General features: G+C 40.7%; 2 protein-coding genes across 7 annotated transcripts in view; one reads left to right on the top strand and one right to left on the bottom strand.

Moving 5' to 3' along the window:
• CCNT2 (cyclin T2) overlaps nt 1–12,169 on the bottom strand; it is a 38,671-nt gene extending 26,502 nt beyond the window's left edge. For all 5 annotated transcript variants that reach the window (XR_001438529.3, XM_015109965.3, XM_028830656.2 and 2 more), the window contains exons 1-2: nt 11,981–12,169; nt 11,101–11,182 (exon numbers count right to left, since the gene is read on the bottom strand). Coding sequence is in view for 2 of the 5 variants with exons in the window: in XM_001097597.5 (XP_001097597.1) it covers nt 11,101–11,182; nt 11,981–12,138 (240 nt within the window). In the remaining 3 variants the exon portion in view is untranslated. The remainder of the gene's footprint in view (nt 1–11,100; nt 11,183–11,980) is intronic.
• Nucleotides 12,170–12,295: 126 nt separating this feature from the next.
• The window catches only part of LOC144333374 (uncharacterized), an 86,141-nt gene continuing 76,148 nt past the window's right edge, over nt 12,296–22,288 (top strand). For both annotated transcript variants that reach the window (XR_013401981.1, XM_077956893.1), the window contains exon 1: nt 12,296–12,428. The gene's annotated coding sequence lies outside the window, so the exon portion shown is untranslated. The remainder of the gene's footprint in view (nt 12,429–22,288) is intronic.

Genomic DNA, 22,288 nt, shown 5'->3' with positions numbered 1-22,288 from the left:
TAAATCAATAAAACTCTTGGAAGAAAAGAGAAATAAATCTTTATGACTCTAAAGGTTTCTTAGATATGCTATCAAGAACACAAATTATAGAAGAAAAAGATTAATAAATTGGATGTTTGTGCTGCAAATACCACCAAGAACATAAAAAGGACAATGCAGGCCGGGCGCGGTGGCTCAAGCCTGTAATCCCAGCACTTTGGGAGGCCGAGACGGGCGGATCACGAGGTCAGGAGATCGAGACCATCCTGGCTAACACGGTGAAACCCCGTCTCTACTAAGAAATACAAAAAATAGCCGGGCGAGGTGGCAGCGCCTGTAGTCCCAGCTACTCGGGAGGCTGAGGCCGGAGAATGGCGTGAACCCGGGAAGCGGAGCTTGCAGTGAGCTGAGATCCGGCCACTGCACTCCAGCCTGGGCTACAGAGCGAGACTCCGTCTCAAAAAAAAAAAAAAAAAAAAAAAGGACAATGCATAGAATGGGGGATATCATTTCACACAGGATGACTACAATAAAAAAAGACAAGAAATGTGGTGATATTGGAACCCTCACACATTGTGAGAACACAAAATGGTATGGCTACTTTGGAAAACAGTTTGGCAGTTCCTCAAAACGTTTTTTAAAAGCTATCCAAAAAGATTATTGGAGTCTAAAGTTACCATAGCAATCCAGCAATTCCACTCTCATGTATCTCTCACCCATAAGAAATGAAAACATACATCCATATAAAAACTTGTACATGGATGTTCACAGCAGCATTATTCATAATAGGCAGTGGAACGGCTGTTAAGTGTAATCAACCCAAATGTCCATCAGCTGATAAATGGATAAATAAAAGGAGGTACAGCCACATGACGAATAGAATATTAATTACTCTGCAGTAAAAAGGAATGAAGTACTAATACATTCTACATCATGAATGGACCTTGAAAACATGCTTCGTGAAAGACCGTATATACATGATTCCATTTATATGAAATGTCCAGAATGGGCAAATCTATGGAGACAGAAAATAATTTAGGGGTTGCCCAGGGTTGGGAAGGGGAGTGGGACTGGTGAACTGCTAACAGGAACCAGGTTTCCTTTTGGGGTGATACAAATATTCGAAACACAGATTGTGCTGATGGTTGTATAACTCCATGTGAGCCACTCAATTAAGCATCCTAAATAGGTGGATTTTACAGTATATGAATTGTATCTCATTTTTTTTTTTTAAGGAGCAAACGTTAAAGACATCTATTTAGGCCAGGCGCGGTGGCTCATGCCTGTAATCCCAGTACTTTGGGAGGCCAAGCCAGGTGGATCACTTGAAGTCAAGAGTTCGAGATCAGCTTGGCCAACATGGTGAAACCCTGTCACTACTAAAAATACAAAAATTAGCCAGGCATGGTGGTGCATGCCTGTAATCCCAGTTACTCCGGTGGAGGGTGCAGTGAGCTGAGATTATGCCACAGCACTCCAGCCTGGGTAACAGAGCAAGAATCTGTCTTTAAAAAAAAAAAAAAGGCCTTATCTTTATTAGCGCTCTCTCTGTTTTTGAGACAGGGTCTTGCTCTGTCACCTAGGCTTGAGTGCAGTGGCATGAATATGGCTCACTGCAGCCTCAATCTCCTGGGCTCAAGTGATTTTCCTGCCTCAGCCTCCCAAGCAGCTGGGACCACAGGTACACACCAAGATGCCGGGCTAATTTTTTAAAAGATTAATTTTTGTAGAGACAGGGTCTCGCCAAGTTGCCCAGGCTGGTCTTGAACTCTTGGGTTCGGTCCTCCCACCTCTGTCTCCCAAAGTGCTGGGATTACAGGTGTGAGCCACCGTGCCTGGCCAGATCTCCATAGATGTAGTGTACGTGCACTAACAAAAGAAATTTCAAGAAAACCAAAAGCCTAATCATAACAAATACTAATAAACAATATGCACCTTAACTATGTATAACTTTATCACACATTTGTTAATTTAAAAGTTGAATCAGGTTTTGTTTTGACAATATCAATTTACTAAACAGCAAGTAATTTCTTGGCATTTACACTATGCAATTAAATTATTTTTTAAAGGGCAATTATTTCATAAAATTATTAATTTGCTTGTTTGGGTAACAAAAATAATTTTAACAGACATTTAAGTCTACATAAAGTGAACCATATCAATTCAAACAGTTACTCACGCTAAGCATTCAAAACACCAATCGCGGAGCTATAGCAACATAAAGTAACTGAAACACCTACCTTGGGGTGGGGGTGTGGAAATACCTGGTATGCTCTCTGAATCCTTGCATCGTTGAAAGATTGCCCCTGAGCCCTCAGAATTTTCTCTTCCTGCCCTCTCAGCTATTTCTTTTTAAGGATGGAACTACATATAGTTTCATTATCTTCAGATTTTTGGCCACAGAAGAATCATCTTTCCCATTTTTTTTCAACTTCTAAATGAACCCTCAGTTTAAGATGAGTGTGAAAGTGCACATTTGCCTTTGGAAGGATTTACTATAGTGTGCATGCCAACAGTAAATTTTATTTGTTGGTGGATACAAATGACTACAGTCCACATCATCACTATCAAATAGAAATACAGGCCTGCACGGACGCTCACGCCTGTAATCCCAGCACTTTGGGAGACCGAGGTGGGTGGATCACCTGAGGTCGGGAGTTCGAGACCAGCCTGACCAACATGGAGAAACCCCGTCTCTACTAAAAATACAAAATTAACTGGATGTGGTGGCGCGTGCCTGTAATCCCAGCTACTCGGGAAGCTGAGGCAGGAGAATCGCTTGAACCTGGGAGGCAGAGGCTGTGGTGAGCCGAGATCACACCACTGCACTCCAGCCTGGGCAACAAGAGTGAAACTCCGTCTCAGAAAAAAAAAAAAGAAAGAAATATAATATGAGGCTGGGCATGGCGGCTCACGCTGTAATCTCAGCACTTTGGGAGGCCAAGGCAGGTGGATTACTGGAGGTCAGGAGTTCGAGACTAGCCTCACCAACATGGTGAAACCCCATTTCTACTAAAATTAGCCGGGTGTGGTGGCACATGCCTATAATCCCAGCTACTTGAGAGGCTGAGGCAGGAGAATTGCTTGAACAGCATATTGTCACTAAGCACAGACATTAACTTCACTTTTAACAACAAACAGGTGAACTTCTACAGTTCTCATCCATTTTTCTATATCAGCTCCAATAATTTAGAGAAAAATTCACGTTGCATGTATTTCCTCATATATAGCCATATAAAGAGTATGTAATATATCACTAAACAATCAGAGCCTTAGCTTATTTCAGGGTAAAATATTAGGTTAACACCCCAAAATGTGGAGTGGTAAGGAGGATTCCATCATTTCCCCTAATCCCTAGAAAATGTGTAAATATGTACTCCCTAAAATGTGTATGTATGTTTATAATAAAATGCAGTGATCTAATTGGATTTTCACTTAAAAAATTACCTTAACCAATTTTAGGTATTAATACTAAAAACAAAACTCCTGTTCTGACGTGGCCTTGAAAGTCAGTTTATAGGCTATATAAAATCTGTCTGATTTTATACTGAGACATTTATATGCCCTGGCCAATGCAAACACTCAATGCACATTTGTTAATATATAAACCTATTCTACTCTACACACCTAAGTTTAGAATTTGTTATGGTTTGAAAGGGCCTTGGATCTTGCAGGACTGGGTTAACTCTCTTGCACTCCTGCCACGCAATGACTCAACGAAAAGGCTGAGCTAGGACCACAGAGAAGCATATAAATTACCAAGGCTAAAACATACACGTATCTGTGTGTGCAGAGAAAAGGCATGAGTTATTTCACAATCATTTACTTTTGCAAAAAAAATTTTAAGCAGCTTTAGGAATACTTCGTAAGACTTGTATAATAATACAGTCACTGAAGTCAGCATCCCTGTAATTAGGCAGATAAGAACAGCATGTTTCAAAATAACATTTAAAGCTTTCTGGGGAAGTTCTAGAGTAGCTTTCAGAATTAATTTGAGAAAATCAATCAAGAATATCATATATACTTTGTAATGCCTATCAATAAATGAACTCTTCCACAGCTTCCTTATTTAACATAAACTTCAAGTGATTTATTCTTTTAAAAAAACAACTTCATTTTCCCAGAAGTATTTATAAGTACATTTAAATGATAGCCTATTGTGGTCCCACTGGAAATGAGTGTATCATCTCCCGAATGAAGATAAACTTTTAGTGATTTACCTGAAGAATTCTGACATGATGGCTGCAGAGGGGATACCTAAATCCCCACAGAAAAACAGAGCAACAAGATAGCAAAACCAAAACCCCATGGATAGTTAAAACCAAATCACATGACAAGCCATTCCAAGGGAATTCCTAATATATATGAATGAGGTCAAAACAGGCTACTATGTCAACATACACAGCACAGTGCAACAAAATGCAAAGGAATGGGGCACGTGCTGGACTTGATAAAAAAAGAACCTCAAAGAGCCAACAGACATTCACTGGAAATCATGACAGGCCACTGCAAGAACAGCAGCTAGAACTGAGAGTTTTGCCAGTCCAATAAGTAGATGGATGCAAGAGACCCACAGTAAGGATTAAAAGACTGAAGCTAACTTCTATGAACTTTTGAAATTGATCTCCCAAGGTTCTCTTCCAAGACTCCATTTTGAAGAGAAACCATTGGGAGGAAAAGCACAATCAGTAAGATAGAGACAAGGGAAAAGAGAAACTAAAAATGTGGAGGGGAAGAGGGCCAGAAACTCCCAGAAAGTAAGCTGCTACACTTCTGAACATTATACAAAATAACAGAAAAGGGAGCTCTGTGAAGTTATTAAAGTACTCTGAAAGTATATCACCTTTTTAAAGTTCAGGAAAGTTAGTATCTCACAAAAATGAGTAACCGAAGAGTATTCAGTTCACACATAGACAATGTAAGAAAAGATCAGAAGAGCAGTGCTTAAAGCGACAAATCACACTGGAAAGAGCTGCTTTAGGCTGAGTCTTGGGAGGCTGAGGAAGGAGGACTGCTTGAGTCCAAGTGTTTAAGAATGGCCTGGGCAACACAGTGAGACCCATCTGTACAAAAAAATTTAAAAAATTAACTGTGTGGTGGCACGTGCCTGTAAGCCCAGCTACTTGGGAGACTGAGGTGGGGGAATCACTTGAATCCAGGAGGTTGAGGCTGCAGTGAGCCATGATTGTGCCGCTGCACTCCAGCCTGGGTGTCAGAGACCTAGTCTCAAAAAAAAAAAAAAAAAAGAAAAAAAGAAAAAAAAAAAAAAAAAGGGCAGCTATCCAAGTTTCCAGTATTATTGGAATCTAGAGTTACTACCGTATGATCCAGCAATTCTGCTTCTGGGTATAAGCCCAAGAGAAACCAAAAACACAAGTCTACACAAAAACTTGTACACAAATGTTCTTAACCGCAATATTCATATTAGCCAAAAAGTGGCTTACAATCCAAATGCCCACCAACTGATGAACAGATATATAAAATTTGGTCTAGCCACACAGTGGAATAATGGGTAGTTCAGCAAGAAAAATAAACAACCTACTGATAAATACAACACAGATTAACCTTGAAAATACGGTAAGTGAAAGAAGTCAGTCACAAAGAACAACATATTGTATGATTCCATTTATGAAATGTCTATTAACAGGCTGGGCGAAGAATAGGGAGAAATGACTGCTGGGTTGGGGATTTCTTTTTGGTGTAGTGAAAACTTCTAAAAATTGATGCACACCTCTGTGAATATTCTTAAAAAAACCCCACAAACCCCACGGCATCATACTTTCAATGGGTGAAATGTACAGTATGTGAATTATATCACAAAAAGGGCAAAAATCAAGTAATTATCCTATATGATACGTACCACTGGGTGTCCACATAGGAGATTAATCAAGAATTTCAATACAAAAATACCAATTTGCAAGAAAGAAATGACAGAATTAGAGTATCACCAATGAATGAAAGGATCCAGGCATTGAATATCAACAGCCCCTAACACTACAAAGAGAGACAAACAGACGCTAGGACTTCTGAGGAAAAGAACATTAACACCGTCTATAGTCTTGCCTAAGGGATCTAACAGGAGTCTGATTAAGTTTCTGGATCTAGTCATCAATTTTTCCAGGAATGCAAGAACAAAGGAACACAGTAAACTGCACCGTGACTATACAATCAGCAATATTCAGACAGGTGGAAACTCTACAGGTCACACACCCTAGGGTCCTTCAACAGATAAAACTTAGGTGACATAGAAGAATGGAGGGGAAACATGCATACTGAGAGACTTCAAAGATTTGCCAAATTTTTAATAATGAGCGAGGTCTATGGTATTTGGGAATGGAGAGTTGGGTGCTAAAACTATAAAGAAAGTAATTACTGTTAGAGTAAGAATACTGGGGCTGGGTGAGGGGATCACAAGGTCAGGAGTTTGAGACCAGCCTGACCAATATGGTGAAAACCATCTCTACTAAAAATACAAAAATTGGCTGGGCATGGTGGCGCACACTTGTAATCCCAGCTACTCAGGAGGCTGAGGCAGGAGATTCACTTGAACTCGGGAGGCAGAAGTTGCAGTGAGCCGAGATTGCACCACTGCACTCCAGCCTGGGTGACAAGACCAGAATCCCATCTCAAAAAAAAGAATACTAGTTACTTTTGGCGGGAGGGGTTGACACTGAGTTGAGCACATGGAGGCATTCTGGGGTAGTTGGCAAAGTTCTATTTCTTGACTTGGTTGGTGATTACAAGGTTTTATAATAATCCCCTAAGCTATACATTTGTTTGTTTTATATATTTTATAATTAAAAAGAAAAAAAGTCATCTCATATGTACAGTCACACTATAAACTCCCAAACAGATGGAATACAACTGATGTGAATAAGATTCAAAGGCAAGATCAGAGAGATAAATTCACAAATGGAAAAGAGAGTTATCTGGGGAATGCTTTATGAAAGAGTAGGAACTTCAGCTGAGTCTTAAAACCTGACAGAGAACAGTCACATGAAAGCAAACAGAAAGCACCCTAAAGAAAAACAGTGATACACAATGCATAAATGCTAACACTGATGTATAGTTGAAAAAGAGGAATTTGGGACTTATAAAGAGGACCTCATTGGATTTAGTGCAATGAGGCGGGCAAATCAAAATCTGAGGTTTTTTTCATTGTTTACTTTATAAATCTTACAAATCACTGGCATAAATTGCTATTGTGCTCTACTTCTGAAATACACTAGAATAGGAAAAAGTGAGAACTACAGTTTGGGATTAAGCAAAGGACTTGGGTTCAAATCCCAGCCACATAATAGTTTTAATTTTGGACAAGTCACTTAGTAACTGCGTCTGCTTCCTTAGGAGAATACTTTACCTGAGAAAACAAGACAAATATAAAGTGCCTGCCATAGTGAGATCTTAATAAAACTTCAACCAGGTAATTTATAGTTTAAAAGGAATTTAAAAATTATCTAGGCTAACCGTCTCAAATTTACAAGATAGTACCTACTACATTGAAGAGCACAAATAGACAAAACTTACACTATGCAGAAAGTTCTACTGGACAGCACTGCAGTATTTCTGAGTAATGCTAATGGATCTTGGGCATAAGATTATTCTTGGATTAATTATTGCTTTATTAAACTAAAAGGCAGAAGAGGAAGTGAGCTATAATAAACATCTGCTTAGACTTCACAATGAAACACATGCTGATTTGACACCTGTAAAACATGACCAGAGTATAACAATGCATTGAAATGCACACTCGCTCTGTTGCCCAGGTTGGAGTGTGGTGGTGTGATATCAGCTCACTGCAACCTCCGCCTCTCAGATTCAAGCGATTCTCCTGCCTCAGCCTCCCCAGTAGCTGGGATTACAGGCATGTGCCACCACACCCAGCTCATTTTTATATTTTTAGTAGAGACGGGGTTTCATCATGTTGGCCAAGGCTGGTCTTGAACTCCTGACCTCAAGAGATCCACCCGCTTCAGCATCCCAAAGTACGGGGATTACAGGCATTAGCCACCATGCCAGGCCCTGTAATACCTTTAAATCTTGCATATTATACACGGAGTTCTGATTGCTAGAGCTCAAGAAAGAGGCAATGGAACTAAGTAAAGAGAAGATGGAAAAGATCAAGTAAATTGGAGATGTGCTATGAGAACAGACCATGACCAACAAAAATACTTAGAAAAGGGTGTGCTCTTTACAATCTAATCTTAAGGGACTTGGAACTGGTATAAGAAAAAAATGCATCATAAAAGACTAAATCAGGAGTTTGTAAGAGAAGCTGCATCAATATCTACTTAAGTGTGACCTGGGGGGTGGGTGCTTTCCTTCAGTATACACCTTGGCAGCACTTTTGGCTCAGGGGCTTTTACACTTTACTAAATTTATTTTTAAGCTTGATCCAGCAAGGCCATTCTTTATTAATTCCAATTACATGAACCGCATTGCATCTAGTGAACAAAGTGTAGATTTATCTAATTAGGCTACATATAAAAGTCATTTACTGCTGACAGCTATTCAACTCTGAGTAACAGACAAAAGAACTCAATGATAAGAGACCATTTCTGGGTCACCAAAACATGCTGATACTGATTTTATTCTTAAATAGTAATACAACAGCACATTACTTTTGGGGGTTTTAAAACTTTTAATATTACAATGTTGGAAAATAAAATTAAGTCAGGTGAACATTTAAAAATATTTTCATACAGTTAATGGATGTTATTAATATTAACTATAAGACTAGATAGAGTTTGTCACTAGCGTCTTAACTTATTTAGGCTTATTATTTCATAGGGTTTAATTTGCTGAATGGTGTTCAGTTTGGTGAAGATTCATGCTTTTTTAAGTTTACCATGACATTTCAGTATATAGACAAAAGTTTCCCACTGATGGGGAATAATACAAATTTAAAAGTGACTCACATTCAATTTCAGACCACCCCCTTTGCCCTAAAAGAACGGGGGGGGAGGGGAGATAAAAGTGAGGCTGTGTAACTGATGCAAGTGCACTGACACAAATATAAAAACCACTTTCGATATTATAATAGCAAAGGTAAAAAAGACAACAGATATGAAAAGTATAATACTATTTCTCAAAACAGAAATGAACAGATTTCAATTATTAATGACTCTACGTAAAAATCCTGGTTTACCTTCATCCACAATATGACATTAAAGAAGGTAATAAAAAATTAATACCCTGGCCTTTCTATTGAAGGAAAACATTTAAGTAAAATAGTGAAAGCTAGAATGCAAATGACAATCTAAAGTTGTGAATTCTGGCTTTAAGCAGGGTATTTGTTGTAAAGCACGCCAACCAGGCCATAAAGACAAATTATAAGGAGGGCTCAAAACAAAGAAGTGAAGATGGCCGGGCACGGTGGTTCATGCCTGTAATCCCAGCACTTTTGGAGGCCGAGGGGGGCAGATCACCTGAGGTCAGGAGCTCAAGACCAGCCTGGCCAACATGGTGAAACCCCCCTCTACTAAAAATACAAAAATTAGCCGGGCATGGTGGCATGCACCTGTAGTCCCAGCTACTCGGGAGGCTGAGGCAGGAGAATAGCTTGAACCAGGGAGGCAGAGGTTGTGGTGAGCTGCGGCAGCACCACTGTACTCCAGCATGTGTGACAGAGTGAGACTCTGTCTCAAAAATAAATAAATAAATAAATAAATAAATAAATAAGTGAAGACTTGTGGCTAGATCATTTATTGGAAGTAGAAACCAGACAGCAAATGAGACATCTGTAGCCATATAAAGAATAGTCAGAACTATTTTGATTTGTAATTTCGACCATTATTATCCAGGATTACGTAAGGAAAACCACATTTATATTAACACTCATTAGTTCACTACTGCCTTTGGAGGCAATTTATATAAAAATTAAATTCTCTTAATCTAAATGTAATCACCAATGGCTTCCTTTCTCTTCCATAACACTATCACTGACCTAAGTTATGCACAAGAAATAACTAGGAAAACTAGAAGCAACAGAGCAAGAACTACGCAGATTTAAAAAAGAAATAGAAGCAAGAAGTCTTCAAAAGACCAAAATGTATATTAAAATATATATGGTCCAAGATAAACCTATATGCCAAACTGATAAACGAAATAGGATCCGAGGAGATTAAGGTAGGACTCAATCTAATCCATGAAGCCTTTCTTCCATTTCAAAAATAATATTCTGAGGATCTTTCCTGGGATTGTTCTCTTAGCAAATAAGTCCTAATGACTATCCACATACAGCAGAAAGTCTTCTTTGGTTCATTTTTCTACACATACCTTTCAGAATAATACTCTAAAAATAACTATGATAAAAAGTAACAAAAATAGAATTAAAGCAGGGTTAAACATTTCTAAATATGCAATTTTCTTTATTCACACACAACACAGTATGCATGTTACTTAACATACACCAAACTCATCTTTCATAAATGAAATTAACATTTCAACAAAATTCTATTACTCTATTTGTCAAGGTTTACAGGTTATGTACCTTAATATTCAAGTGTAAATTTTACTACTAATACATAAACATACTCCTGACGTACTATATCTGAAGCAAGAATTGACGTCTGAATCACCCAAAATTTTAGGAGACAATTGATGCTAACGTGATAAACAGAAAAGTTTGACATCTTAAGAAATTACTGGGTTAGCAAATGAAGAAATGAATTATTTCTGCTAAACAGCTCTTTAAAAAGAATGTCATAATTAATTTAATTTCAATTCACAGTATTTTAAACAATGAGTACAACATAATTAAGATGTATCACAGAACGACCAGACTTGTCCAATTCCACTGTACATTACTACTGAAATTATTCAAATGTTAGGTATAAAATTTAAATGAAGAAAACTTATGTAATAACTCTCTAAAGAAGTAAATTTATTTTTTTAGCCTAAAAGGCCTGGCAGAGCTTAACAGTGCCTTGCAGTTTAATTCATCACAAATTTTAAAAACACAAAAAGCCCGCATTTGAAGCAAAATATTTATCACGTGATATACGTTTACCGTTAATTCAGAACACTAAATCCAACAACGCAATGACCAACTTTTTTTCTGCGTATCGATTTACCCTCAAATTTGCGCATAGTAAAAACAGGCAACAAACTAGTACTTACATTTTTGTTGAATTTGGTGAAAGAATGGTGCATATAAAACCTGTGCATATAAACAATCGCAGTGTTTATTGTAAGCTGAGAGCTGGAACACAGTATTTAGGAAATATCTGACAAAAGCAAGATCTCATTCCCAAAACAATTTTGATGGAAAATTCCCAGGTTCTTTTCCAATACCTCCCATTCAAATCCAAACGCCAAACTAGAAATAAAGAAATAAACGCCCGCGGGGGGTGGGGCGGCAGGAAGAGAATAGACTCTACGCCAAATAAATGGGAGGAAGAACTGCTGATCTTTTCACTCTCCCAGCGCTGAGGGCCCTGGAACTATTTATCAATGGCTACGACTGACTAAACTCAAAATGAAACAGTTGAAACGCGCGCGCACACACCCATACAAAACCACGCCAAGAACATAAAAGACCTCCAGTGCGCTCCCAAGGTAGAAGAGAGCCGCCATCAAGTCGGCGAGGAGAGCGGGGAAAGGCTGCGGAAAACACTTAGGCCTTTCAGCATCGCTAACCCTTCTACCTCTCAAACCCTTAGGGGACAGGGACAAGTCCAAGGAGCCGCCCCTTTTCTGCAATAATCCCTAAAATTTCTCTTTCGCCTGAGCCACACTCCCATCCCCCGCCGCCACCACCACGCGCTGCCCGAAACAGATTACACAACGCAGACTCCTGGCCCGCATTCCTGGGGTCCTATCTCCTCCTCCCCTCCTCTGCTAGCCCCTCGCGACTGCCCGAGCTGGAGCCTTACTTCCCTGACCGCGGGGCCGAGGTCCAGCGAAGGCCGAGGCCGGCGGCGCCATGTTCGCGGAGCACCAGGCCCGGCGACCGGGCAAGGGAAACAGGGCGTGAGCGGCGCAGGATAGGAAAGGATACACATTGAGACGCTGTCCCATCTCCTGGATGAGGTTGGCCGCCTGCTGGCGGCACGAGAGCTCTTTATCCGCCTCCACTCCGCAGCGGCGGCTCGGCGTGTTCTCCAGCTGTTCCCGAGTAAAGAACCAGCGAGAAGAAGCTCCACGGCCCGACGCCATGACACTTCCTCCTCCGCCCGCTCCCTCATTCACCCCCCGCCCCTCCCGGCTCGCGGACTCCCAGCCAAGGCGCGCGACCCCGCCCCACTCCGCTCGCCGTAGACCACGCACCGCCCTTTTTCACCACCGCCCCCGCCCGTGCGCATGCGCGGGGTCTGCTCTACCGGCTCGCCCTGGTCTTTTGCTTTCTTTTTCTGTCCTCGGCCTCGCTCTCGCGCGCGGGACCACAATGCTCCGCGCCTCTTGTCATTGGGAGGCGCCGAAGGTGGGGGTCGGCTCGGAAGGAAAAGGTCGGCGCAGCGCATGCCGGGTCTAGGGTTGGCTGGGCGGAGGGGCGGGGCGGGGCGGGGCGGGGAGAGGAGAGTGGGAGAGGCTGGACCCTGGCCGGTGTGGAGAGAGGCGGTCGGGCGGCTGCGCTGTGGGGTCTGGGCGTGGACTTCGAAGGCCCGTCGGGCGCTTCCTTTGACGGGAGGTCTAGCGGCCCGTTAAAAAGAGAAAAATACCCTTCACTGTCGCAGCCTCACGCCACTTCCTCCATTTTCCTTTCGGGTGGGTCCGCGCAGTCTCGTAGGCGTGCGACTCCGGCCTCCGCTACCAACAGCCTCCGCCTAGCGCGCGGCTCTGGCGTGGAGCTGGCCGGGAAAGAGTGCAGAGGAAGTCACGCTCCATGGCTGTCCGCGCCTGAGTGCTTTTTTCACCTTACGTTATGTTGTTTAAATCCCAGACCACTCCGTCCGTGGGTTTATTTTTATTTTTTCAAATTACTTGCCAAACGCTATCCAACTAGCAACGAGAAACTGAATTTCTAAATGAGGTGTTGAATCTAGACGAGGCGTGTTTTCAGACCGTGCTGTGGCTTCTGCGAGACAAGGTTGGGGAGAAGCAGATACATGCAAGAGGAACTGGGTTAAAATTTTATCTTTAGGATTTGATGCGGGAACATCCCACATACCTGTTGATTAACTCCTGCATTTCTTCCTGTAAGAAAGCTCCACAGAGCTTCACTCGGAGTTTGTGTTGTGAATAGGGTTTCCAAGTTTAAAGTCCTAAGTATTTGGAGGCCGGGCACGGTGGCTCACGCCTGTAACCTCAGCGCTTGGGGAGGTCCAGTGGGTCGATCACTTGAGGTCAGGAGTTCGAGCGCAAGGGCAACATGGTTAGACTCTGTCTCTACCAAAAGTACAAAAATTAGCCGGGCTTGGCGGCGCGCCTGTAGTCCCAGCTACTCCCGAGGCTGAAGTGAGAGGATGGCTTGAGCCCAGGAGGTGGAGGTTGCGGTGAGCTAGATCTCGCTGCTGCACCCTATCCCTCCTGGGCGATAGAGCAAGACCCTGTCTCAAAAATAAAAAATAAAATATTTATTTGCCAAAGACCATGAAGGCAAGTGATTTTTGGGGGGCTCCCACGCTCAGTATATGCATTGCACAAGAATATTGATTATAGTAGGCAGTTGTTGTGAACAGTTGCCATTTCATGTTGCTTGCAATTTCCAGGATAGATTGATTTAAAGCAACATTTAAAAAGTGCACATCCTTGGCCAGGTGCAGTGTTTCATGGCTGTAATCCCAGCACTTTGGGAGGCCAAAGTGTTCTAGACCAGCCAGGACAACATAATGAGACCCCATCTCTACAAAAGTGTTTTTAAAAATTAGCTGGATGTGGCGGCATCTGTAGTCCCAGCTCCTTGGGAGTATCGCTTCAACGTGAGAGGTGAGGTTGCACCCCAGTTTGGGTGACAGAGTGAGATCCTGTCACACACAAATAATAAGTGCCCCTCCTCAACATCCATTCATAATAAAAACTCAGCAAACTGGGAATAAAGGAGAACTTCCTCAACTTGATAAAGAGCATCTACAAAAATTCTACCGCTAACAATAGATTGTTTCTATTGTGAGAAACTACATTCTTTCCACCTAAAGTCTGACACAAGGCAAGCATGTCCCCTCTCAACCAGTCTTTTTTTTTTTTTTTTTTTTTTTTTTGAGACGGAGTCTGGCTCTGTCGCCCAGACTGGAGTGCAGTGGCCGGATCTCAGCTCACTGCAAGCTCCGCCTCCCGGGTTTACGCCATTCTCCTCCCTCAGCCTCCCGAGTAGCTGGGACTACAGGCGCCAGCCACCTCGCCCGGCTAGTTTTTTGTATTTTTTAGTAGAGACGGGGTTTCACCGTGTTAGCCAGGATGGTCTCGATCTCCCGGCCTCGTGATCCACCCGTCTCAGCCTCCCAAAGTGCTGGGATTACAGGCTTGAGCCACCGCGCCCGGCCTTCAACCAGTCTTTTCAACGTGGTACTTGATGTTCTAGCTAACAAGAAGTAAATTTAAAGTACACATATTGGGAAGGAAGAAATAAAACTCTAGTATTTTGGGATACAAGGTTGAATACAAAAGTCAGTTGTTTTCCTGTATACCAGCAATGAACAATTGGAATTTATAATTAAAAACACAATGCCGTTTACAATAGTACTGTCTCCCCAAAGTAATACAGGTTAAGTATCACGTATCTGAAATGCTTGAGACCAGATGTGTTTTGGATTAGAGATTTTTTTTAGATTTTGAAATATTCGAATTATAAATTTAGTCATTGAGCATCGTAATCCAAAAATCCTAAATCTGAAATGCGCCAATGAACATTTCCTTTGAATGTCATGTCGCGGCTTGAAGTTTTGGGTTTTGGAGTGTTTCTGACTTTCAGATTTAGGGATGCTCAACCTGTACTTAGATATGGATCTAGGCAGGGCATAGTGGTTCACACCCATAGTCCCAGCACTTTGGGAGGCCAAGGTGGGGGATTGCTTGAGGCCAGGAGTTCAAGACCAGCTTGGCCAATATGGGGATACCTCATCTCTACTAAAAATACAAAAATTAGCTGGGTGTGTTGGTGCATGTCTGTAATCCCAGCTTCTTGGGAAGCTGGGGCACGAGAATTACTTGGACCCAGGAGGCGGAGGTTGTAGTGAGCCGAGATCACTCCACCGCACTCCAGCCCCCATGGGTGATAGAGCAAGACTCTATCTCCAGTGTGGGATTTGAGAAAGAACAGACACATAGATCAATGGAACATGATAGGGAGCCCACCCATAGTCAACTGACCTTTGACAAAGGAGCAAAAGCAAGTCAATGGAGCAATAATGGTCTTTAACAAATGATGCTAGAACAACCAGAAAGCCATATATATATATATATAGTTTTAAATCTACATGCAGACCTTATACCTTCTACAAAATTTAACTCAAAGTGAGTTGCAGACCTAGATGTAAAATGCAAAACTGTAAAACTTCTGGAAGATAACATAGGAGAAAATATAGTTGACCTTATGTTCGGCAATGAGGTTTTAGATGCAACACCAAAAGTACAATCCATGAAAGAAAAAACTAGTAAGTTGGACTTCATTAAAATTAAAAACCTCTGGCTAGGCGCAGTGACTCATGCCTGTAATCCCAGCACTTTGGGAGGCTGAGGCGGGAGGATCACCTGAGGTCAAGATTTCGAGACCAGCCTGGCCAACATGGTGAAACCTTGTCTTTACTAAAAATTAAAAAAAAATTAGCTGGGCATAGTGGCGCGCGCCTGTAGTCCCAGCTACTTGGGGAGGCTGAGGCAGGAGAATCACTTGAACCCAGGATGTGGAGGTTGCAGTGAGCCAAGATTGTGCCACTGCACTCCACCCTGGGCGACAGAGGGCGACTCCATCTAAAAAATAAATAAATAAAATAAAAAATTAACTGGGCATGGTGGCAGGCACCTATAATCACAGCTACTCAGGAGGCTGAGATAGAGTTGATCAAGCAACTTCACCTGGGAGGCGGAGGTTGCAGTGAGCCGAGATCGTGCCACTGCACTCCACCCTGGGCAACAAAGAGTGAAACTCCATCTCAAAAATTAAAATTAAAATTAGAAAAACTAAAACCTCCGTTCTGTGAAAGACACTGTTAAGAGAATGACATCCAAGGAAGAAATATTTGCAAAACATATGTCTGATAAAGAACTCTTAAGATGGCTTAACTGCTAAATTCTACTAAACATTTAAAGAAGAACTAACACCAATACTACACAAACTATTCTGAAATAGAGGAAGAGAGAATACTTCCAAACTCATTCTACAAGGCCAGTATTACCCTGATTCTAAAACCAAAGACACATTGAAAAAAGAAAACTATAGGCCAATATCTCTGATGAATATTGATGCAAAAATCCTCAATAAAATACCAGCAAACTGAATTCAACAATACATTAGAAAGATCATTCATCATGACCAAAGGGGATTTATCCCTGGGATGCAAGGATGGTTGCAAATAAATCAATGTGATACATCATATCAACAGAATGAAGACTGGAAACCATATCATTTCAATTGATGCTGAAAAAGTATTTGATACAATTTGACATCCCTTCATGATAAAAACCCTAAAAAAACAGGGGATGGAAGGAGCTTACCTCAACATAATAAAAGCCATGTATGACAGTCCCACAACTAGTATCATACTGAATAGGAAAAAAAACAAAGCTTTTCCTTTAAGATCTGGAAGTCGACAAGGATGCCTATTGTCACCATTATTCAACATAGTACTGGAAGTCCTAGCTAAAGCAGTCAGACAAGAGAAAGGTATAAAGGGCATCCAAACTGGAAAGGAAGAAGTCAAATTATCTTTCTTTGTAGATGATATGATCTTGTATTTGGAAAAACCTGAAGACTCCAAAGGAAAACTATTAGAACTGATCAACGAATTCAGTAAAGTTGCAGGATACAAAATCAACACACAAAGATCAATAACATTTCTATATGCCAACAGTGAACAATGTGAAAAAGAAATTAAGAAGTAATCCCATTTACAATGTTTACACATAAAATTACATACGTAAGAATTAACCAAAGAAGCAAAATATCTCTATAATGAAAACTATAAAACACTGATGAAAGAAATTGAAGATGACTCAAAAAAATGGAAAAATATTCCATGATCATGAGTTGGAAGATTGTTAAAATGACCATATTACCCAAAGCAATCTACAGATTCAATGAAATCCCTATCAAAACATCAATGACATTCTACACAGAAATAGAAAAAACAATCCTATAATTTATTTGGAGTCACAGAAGACCCAGAATAGCCAAAACTATCCTAAGCAAAAAGAACAAACCTGGAGGAATCACATTACCTGACTTCAAATTATACTACAGAGCTTTCATCACCAAAACAGCATGGTACTCACATAAAAACAGATACATAGACCAACAGAATAGAATAGAGAACCCAGAAACAAATCCACACACCTACAGTGAACTCATTTGTAACAAAGGTGCCAAGAACATACACTGGGGAAAAGACAGTCTCTTCAATAAATAGTGCTGGGAAAACTGGATGTCCGTATGCAAAAAAATGAAATTAGGCCCTTATCTCTTGTCCTATAAAAAAATAAAAATGAATTAAAGACTTTAAGACCTTAAACTGTGAAACTACTACAAGAAAACATGGGGGAAAATTTCCAGGACATTTGTCTGGCCAAAAATTTCTGAGCAATACCCAACAAGCACAGGCAACCAAAGCAAAAATGGACAAATAGGATCACATCAAGTTAAAGTTTATGCACAGCAAAGGATACAATCAACAAAGGGAAGAGGGCTGGGCGCTGTGGCTCTTGCCTGTAATCCCAGCACTTTGGGAGGCTGAGGCGGGCGGATCATGAGGTCAGGACATCGAGACCATCCTGGCGAACACAGTGAAACTCCATCTCTACTAAAAATACAAAAAAATTAGCCAGGCATGGTGGCAGGCACCTGTAGTCCCAGCTACTGGGGAGGCTGAGGCAGAAGAATGGCATGAACCCGGGGGCAGAGCTTGCAGTGAGCGGAGATTGCACCACTGCCCTGCAGCCTGGGTAACAGAGCAAGACTCCGTCTCAACAAAAGAAAGAAACAAACAAAAAAGACAAGAACAATAACAAAAAACAAAGGGAAGAGACAGCCCACAGAATGAGAGAAAGTATTTGCAAACTACCCATCTTAACAATATATTAATAACCAGAATCTATAAGGTGCTCAAACAACTCTGTAGGAAATAAAATCTAATAACCTGATTTTAAAATGGATAAAAGATATGGATAGACATTTCTCAAAAGAAATATACAAATGGCACACAAGCATATGGGAAGGTTCTCAGTATCATGGATCATCAGAGAAATGCAAATCAAAAGTATAATGAGATATCATCTCACCCCAGTTAAAATGGCTTTTATCCAAAAAACAGGCTATAACACATGATGGTGAGGATGTGGAGAAAAGGGAAATCTTTGTACACTGCTGCTGGGAATATAAATTGTACAACCACTGTGAACAACAGTTTAGAGGCTCCTCAAAAAACTAGAGCTACCGTGTGATCCAGGAATCCCCCTGCTAGGTATATACCCAAAAGAAAAGAAATCAGTATATCAAAGAGATATCTGCTCTCGCATGTTTGTGGTAGCACTGTTTACAGTAGTTAAGATTGGAACCTAAGTGCCCATCAACAGATGAATGGATGAAGAAACTGTGGTACATATACACAAGAAGTACTATTCAGCCATAAAAAAGAATGAGATCCTGTTATTTGCAACAACATGGATGGAACCAGAGGTCATTATGTAAAGTGAAATAAGCCAGGCACAGAAAGACAAAGATTGCATATTCTCACTTATTTGTGGGATCTAAGTATCAAAACAATTGAATTCATGGACAGAGAGAGTAGAAGGATGCTTACCAGAGAGAAGGGTGGGCAGAGGGACTTATGGGGATATGGGGATGGTTGATGAGTACAAAAAAAGAAAGTGTGAATAAGACCTGTTTGATAGCACAACAGGGTGACTATAATCAATCATATCTTAATTATGCATTTTAAAATAACTTTAAAAATATAATTGGATTGTTTATAACTCAAAGGATAAATGCTTGAGGGGCTGGAGATCCCACTCTCCCTGAAGTGCTTATTTCACATCATTGCATGCCTGTATCAAAATATCTCATATACCCCATAAATTATATATACCTACTATGCACCCACAGAACTTTTTAAAAGATTAGATGGTGAATGAAAAAAAAAAAAGAATTCTTAACGCTCAGCAATTAGAAAATAACCCAATTAAAAAATGGGCAAAAGATCTAAACCAATACCTCACAAAGAAGGTATACAGATGGCAAATAGGCATATGAAAAGATGCTGAACAAATATCATAATGGTGCCAGAGGCGTTTGAACCAGAGTGACTCCCTCTTGAGTAGGGGCTGGGTAAAATAAGCCTGATACCTACTGGGCTGCATTCCCAGGAGGTTAGACATTCTAAGTCACAGGATGAGATAGGAAATCAGCACAAGGTACAGGTCATAAAGACCTTGCTGATAAAACAGTCTGTGGTAAAGAAGCCAGCTAAAACCCACCAAAACCAAGATGGCGATAAAAGTTACCTCTGGGCATCCTCACTGCTCATTATTTGCTAATTATAATGTATTAGCATGCTAAATGACACTCCCACTGGCACCATGGCAGTTCACAAATGCCATCTCATCGTCATGGTCTAAAAAAGGGGATATGGTCTAAAAAAGGGGAGACATGAATAATCCACCTCCTGTTTAACATATAATCAAGAAATAACTGTAAAAAATAGGCAACCAGCAGCCCTCGGGGCTGCTCTGCCTGTGGAATAGACATTCTTTATTCCTTTACTTTCTTAGTAAACTTGCTTTCACTTTATAGATTTACCTCAAATTCTTTCTTGTGTGAGATCCAAGAATCCTCTCTTGGGGTCTGGATTGGGACTCCTTTCCAGTAACAAGGGTATTCTTGGTAACAGTTCATAATTGCAAAAGTTTGGAAACATGAATGTCCATGCATTGAGGACTCTATGATTATGGTGCATCTATGTAATCTTCGTTCATAGGATCCACCCATTAAAAAGAAAGAGGCAGTTTATATGTGGGATGATCACCAAGGCATTAAGTACCCTGCAAGGTACTTAAAAGGTACCAGAAAGGGCAAATTCTACTGTTTGCTTAAAATGAAAAAAGGAATGTATACATGTAAATACTTGTATAATCGTAGACTGTGTTTGCAAGAATACACACACACAAAACAGGTAAAATTCGTTCCTTCTAGGGGTGTAGACTGGGAGACATAGGTTGAATTTGATCTGTTTGAACTTTTACATATGTTTGTGTTGACTTTTTAAAAATAAACTTTGACGTTTTTAGGTTGTGAGCAGTCTTATTTTCAGAAATGGAAACTTCAGTTTACCTTTTTTCAATTTTGATTGGGAAAAGTCTTCATAATCGTCTAAGTGAAACAAATTTAAAGCTGGTATTTGTCTTGGTATGTTAATCTAAAGTGATTACGTTGAATAGATTTAAGCTTTCTGGTCGGGGAATATGAATTAGGCTGAGCCAGTACTGGCTTCCTTTTTAGGGGATGTGGGAGAAGGTACTGTACAAGGCAAAGAGAAAGATGCTTGGATGGCTGTGAGTGGTTGTTTCTCTTTTGGAATCTGGTGGTGTTGGGAGTGTTTTAAAAAGGTTGTTTTTGGAGAAGTGCTTGCAGTAGATAAGGAAGGAGATAAAACGCTGAAAAGGTGATTTTCCTGAGTGACTTTTCTAGATTCTGCGTTATGAGCAGATTCACTGTGTAAGCAGTGTTGTTCCAGGGCCAGGCAATCAAATATGGTACTGAGGAGGTTATTCTCTTTACCTTTCCTCAGAACCTTGTGCTGCTAATGGCATCTGAGAAGAATGTCTGCTGTCACCAAATGACATCCCTGGTATGGACATTGCCAGATTGGTTTGTGAATATACATAAGGCATTTGTTATGGGCTGAATTGTGTCCCAAAAGTGTTAACCCCAAGTAGCTCAGAATGTGACTATATTTGGACGCAGGTTCTTTTAAGTGGGAATTAAGTTAAAATGAGGTCATATTAGGTCAATTAGGGTGGGCTCTAATCCAGTATGACTGGTGTCCCAGAAGAAGAGTCAATCATGATGTAGACATGTACAGAGGAAAGACCATGTGAAGACACAGGGAGAAGACATCCATCTATGAGCCAAGGAGAAGGGCTTACTAGGCGGGTGAGCCAGGGAGAAAGACTCACGAGGATAGTGAACACTCAAGTCATTGTAGATAGTCACAAATTTGTGAGGCCTCACCATTTGGATTACACTCAGAACTGCATGAATTGCCAACATATTCAGTGAAGATTGATTTCCAGTTCCTTTCTTTGCTCATTTTAGGAGCAAAAAACTGTTTTTTACTGTTTACTTATTTTTGTTTTTACTGTTTACTTATTTTTATTTTACTATTTATTTATCCAGTGAATGCTAATGGAGCTGTTACTATGTGCTAGGAAATTCAAACTGCATAAGTCTGCACACTCGACTTTCCCTTTTGTATGTCTCAAAGGCATTAATATTCAATATTTCCCCAAACTAAACTCATAATCCTGCCCTTCCAACCTGGTCTTCTCTCTCCTCTCTGTGCCTCTTGTAGTAAAATGGCACTACTTCCATTTGTGCAAGATGGAAACTCAGGGGTCATCTTTGACATCTCTAATCCTCATCTCCCATATCTAACCCATCACCAAGGCCTTTCTGTTGACCCTTCTGCATAGACTATCTCTGCAGTCTATTACGTATGTTTCTCCACCAGCAACACTACCACCACCTTGGCCCAAGCTATTTCAGTTAAGCTCCCCTGCAAGCTGTTGCCGTCCTGCAACCTGTCAGAGGAATCTTTTCAAAATTGAATTCTTTCCCACAGGAGCAGGATTAAAAAAAAAAAAAGACAGAACAGCTCTAATTAATGCCATCCCCTACTAAAAAACCTTCTCATTGCTTTTCTTTGTTGTTGTTGTTGTTTGTTTTCTTTTGGTATTGTTTTTTGACTTAAAACAAGAGAAATTTATTCTCTCGCAATTCTAGAGGCCAGAAATCTAAAATCAATGTGTTGGCAGGGACTATGGTTTGAATGATTGTCCTCTCCCAAACTCATGTTGAAATTTAATCCCCAGTGTGGCAGTATTGAGAGGTGATTGGGTCACGAGGGCAGAGCCCTCATGAATGGATTAATAGGTTAATGGATTAATGGGTTGTCACAGTAATGGAACTGGTAGCTTTATAAGAGGAGAAAGAGACTGGAGC

The sequence above is a fragment of the Macaca mulatta genome, chromosome 12 (assembly GCF_049350105.2).
Source record: "Macaca mulatta isolate MMU2019108-1 chromosome 12, T2T-MMU8v2.0, whole genome shotgun sequence".
Taxonomy (NCBI): Eukaryota; Metazoa; Chordata; class Mammalia; order Primates; family Cercopithecidae; genus Macaca; species Macaca mulatta.
This window is presented reverse-complemented; position numbering and strand designations above follow the sequence as displayed.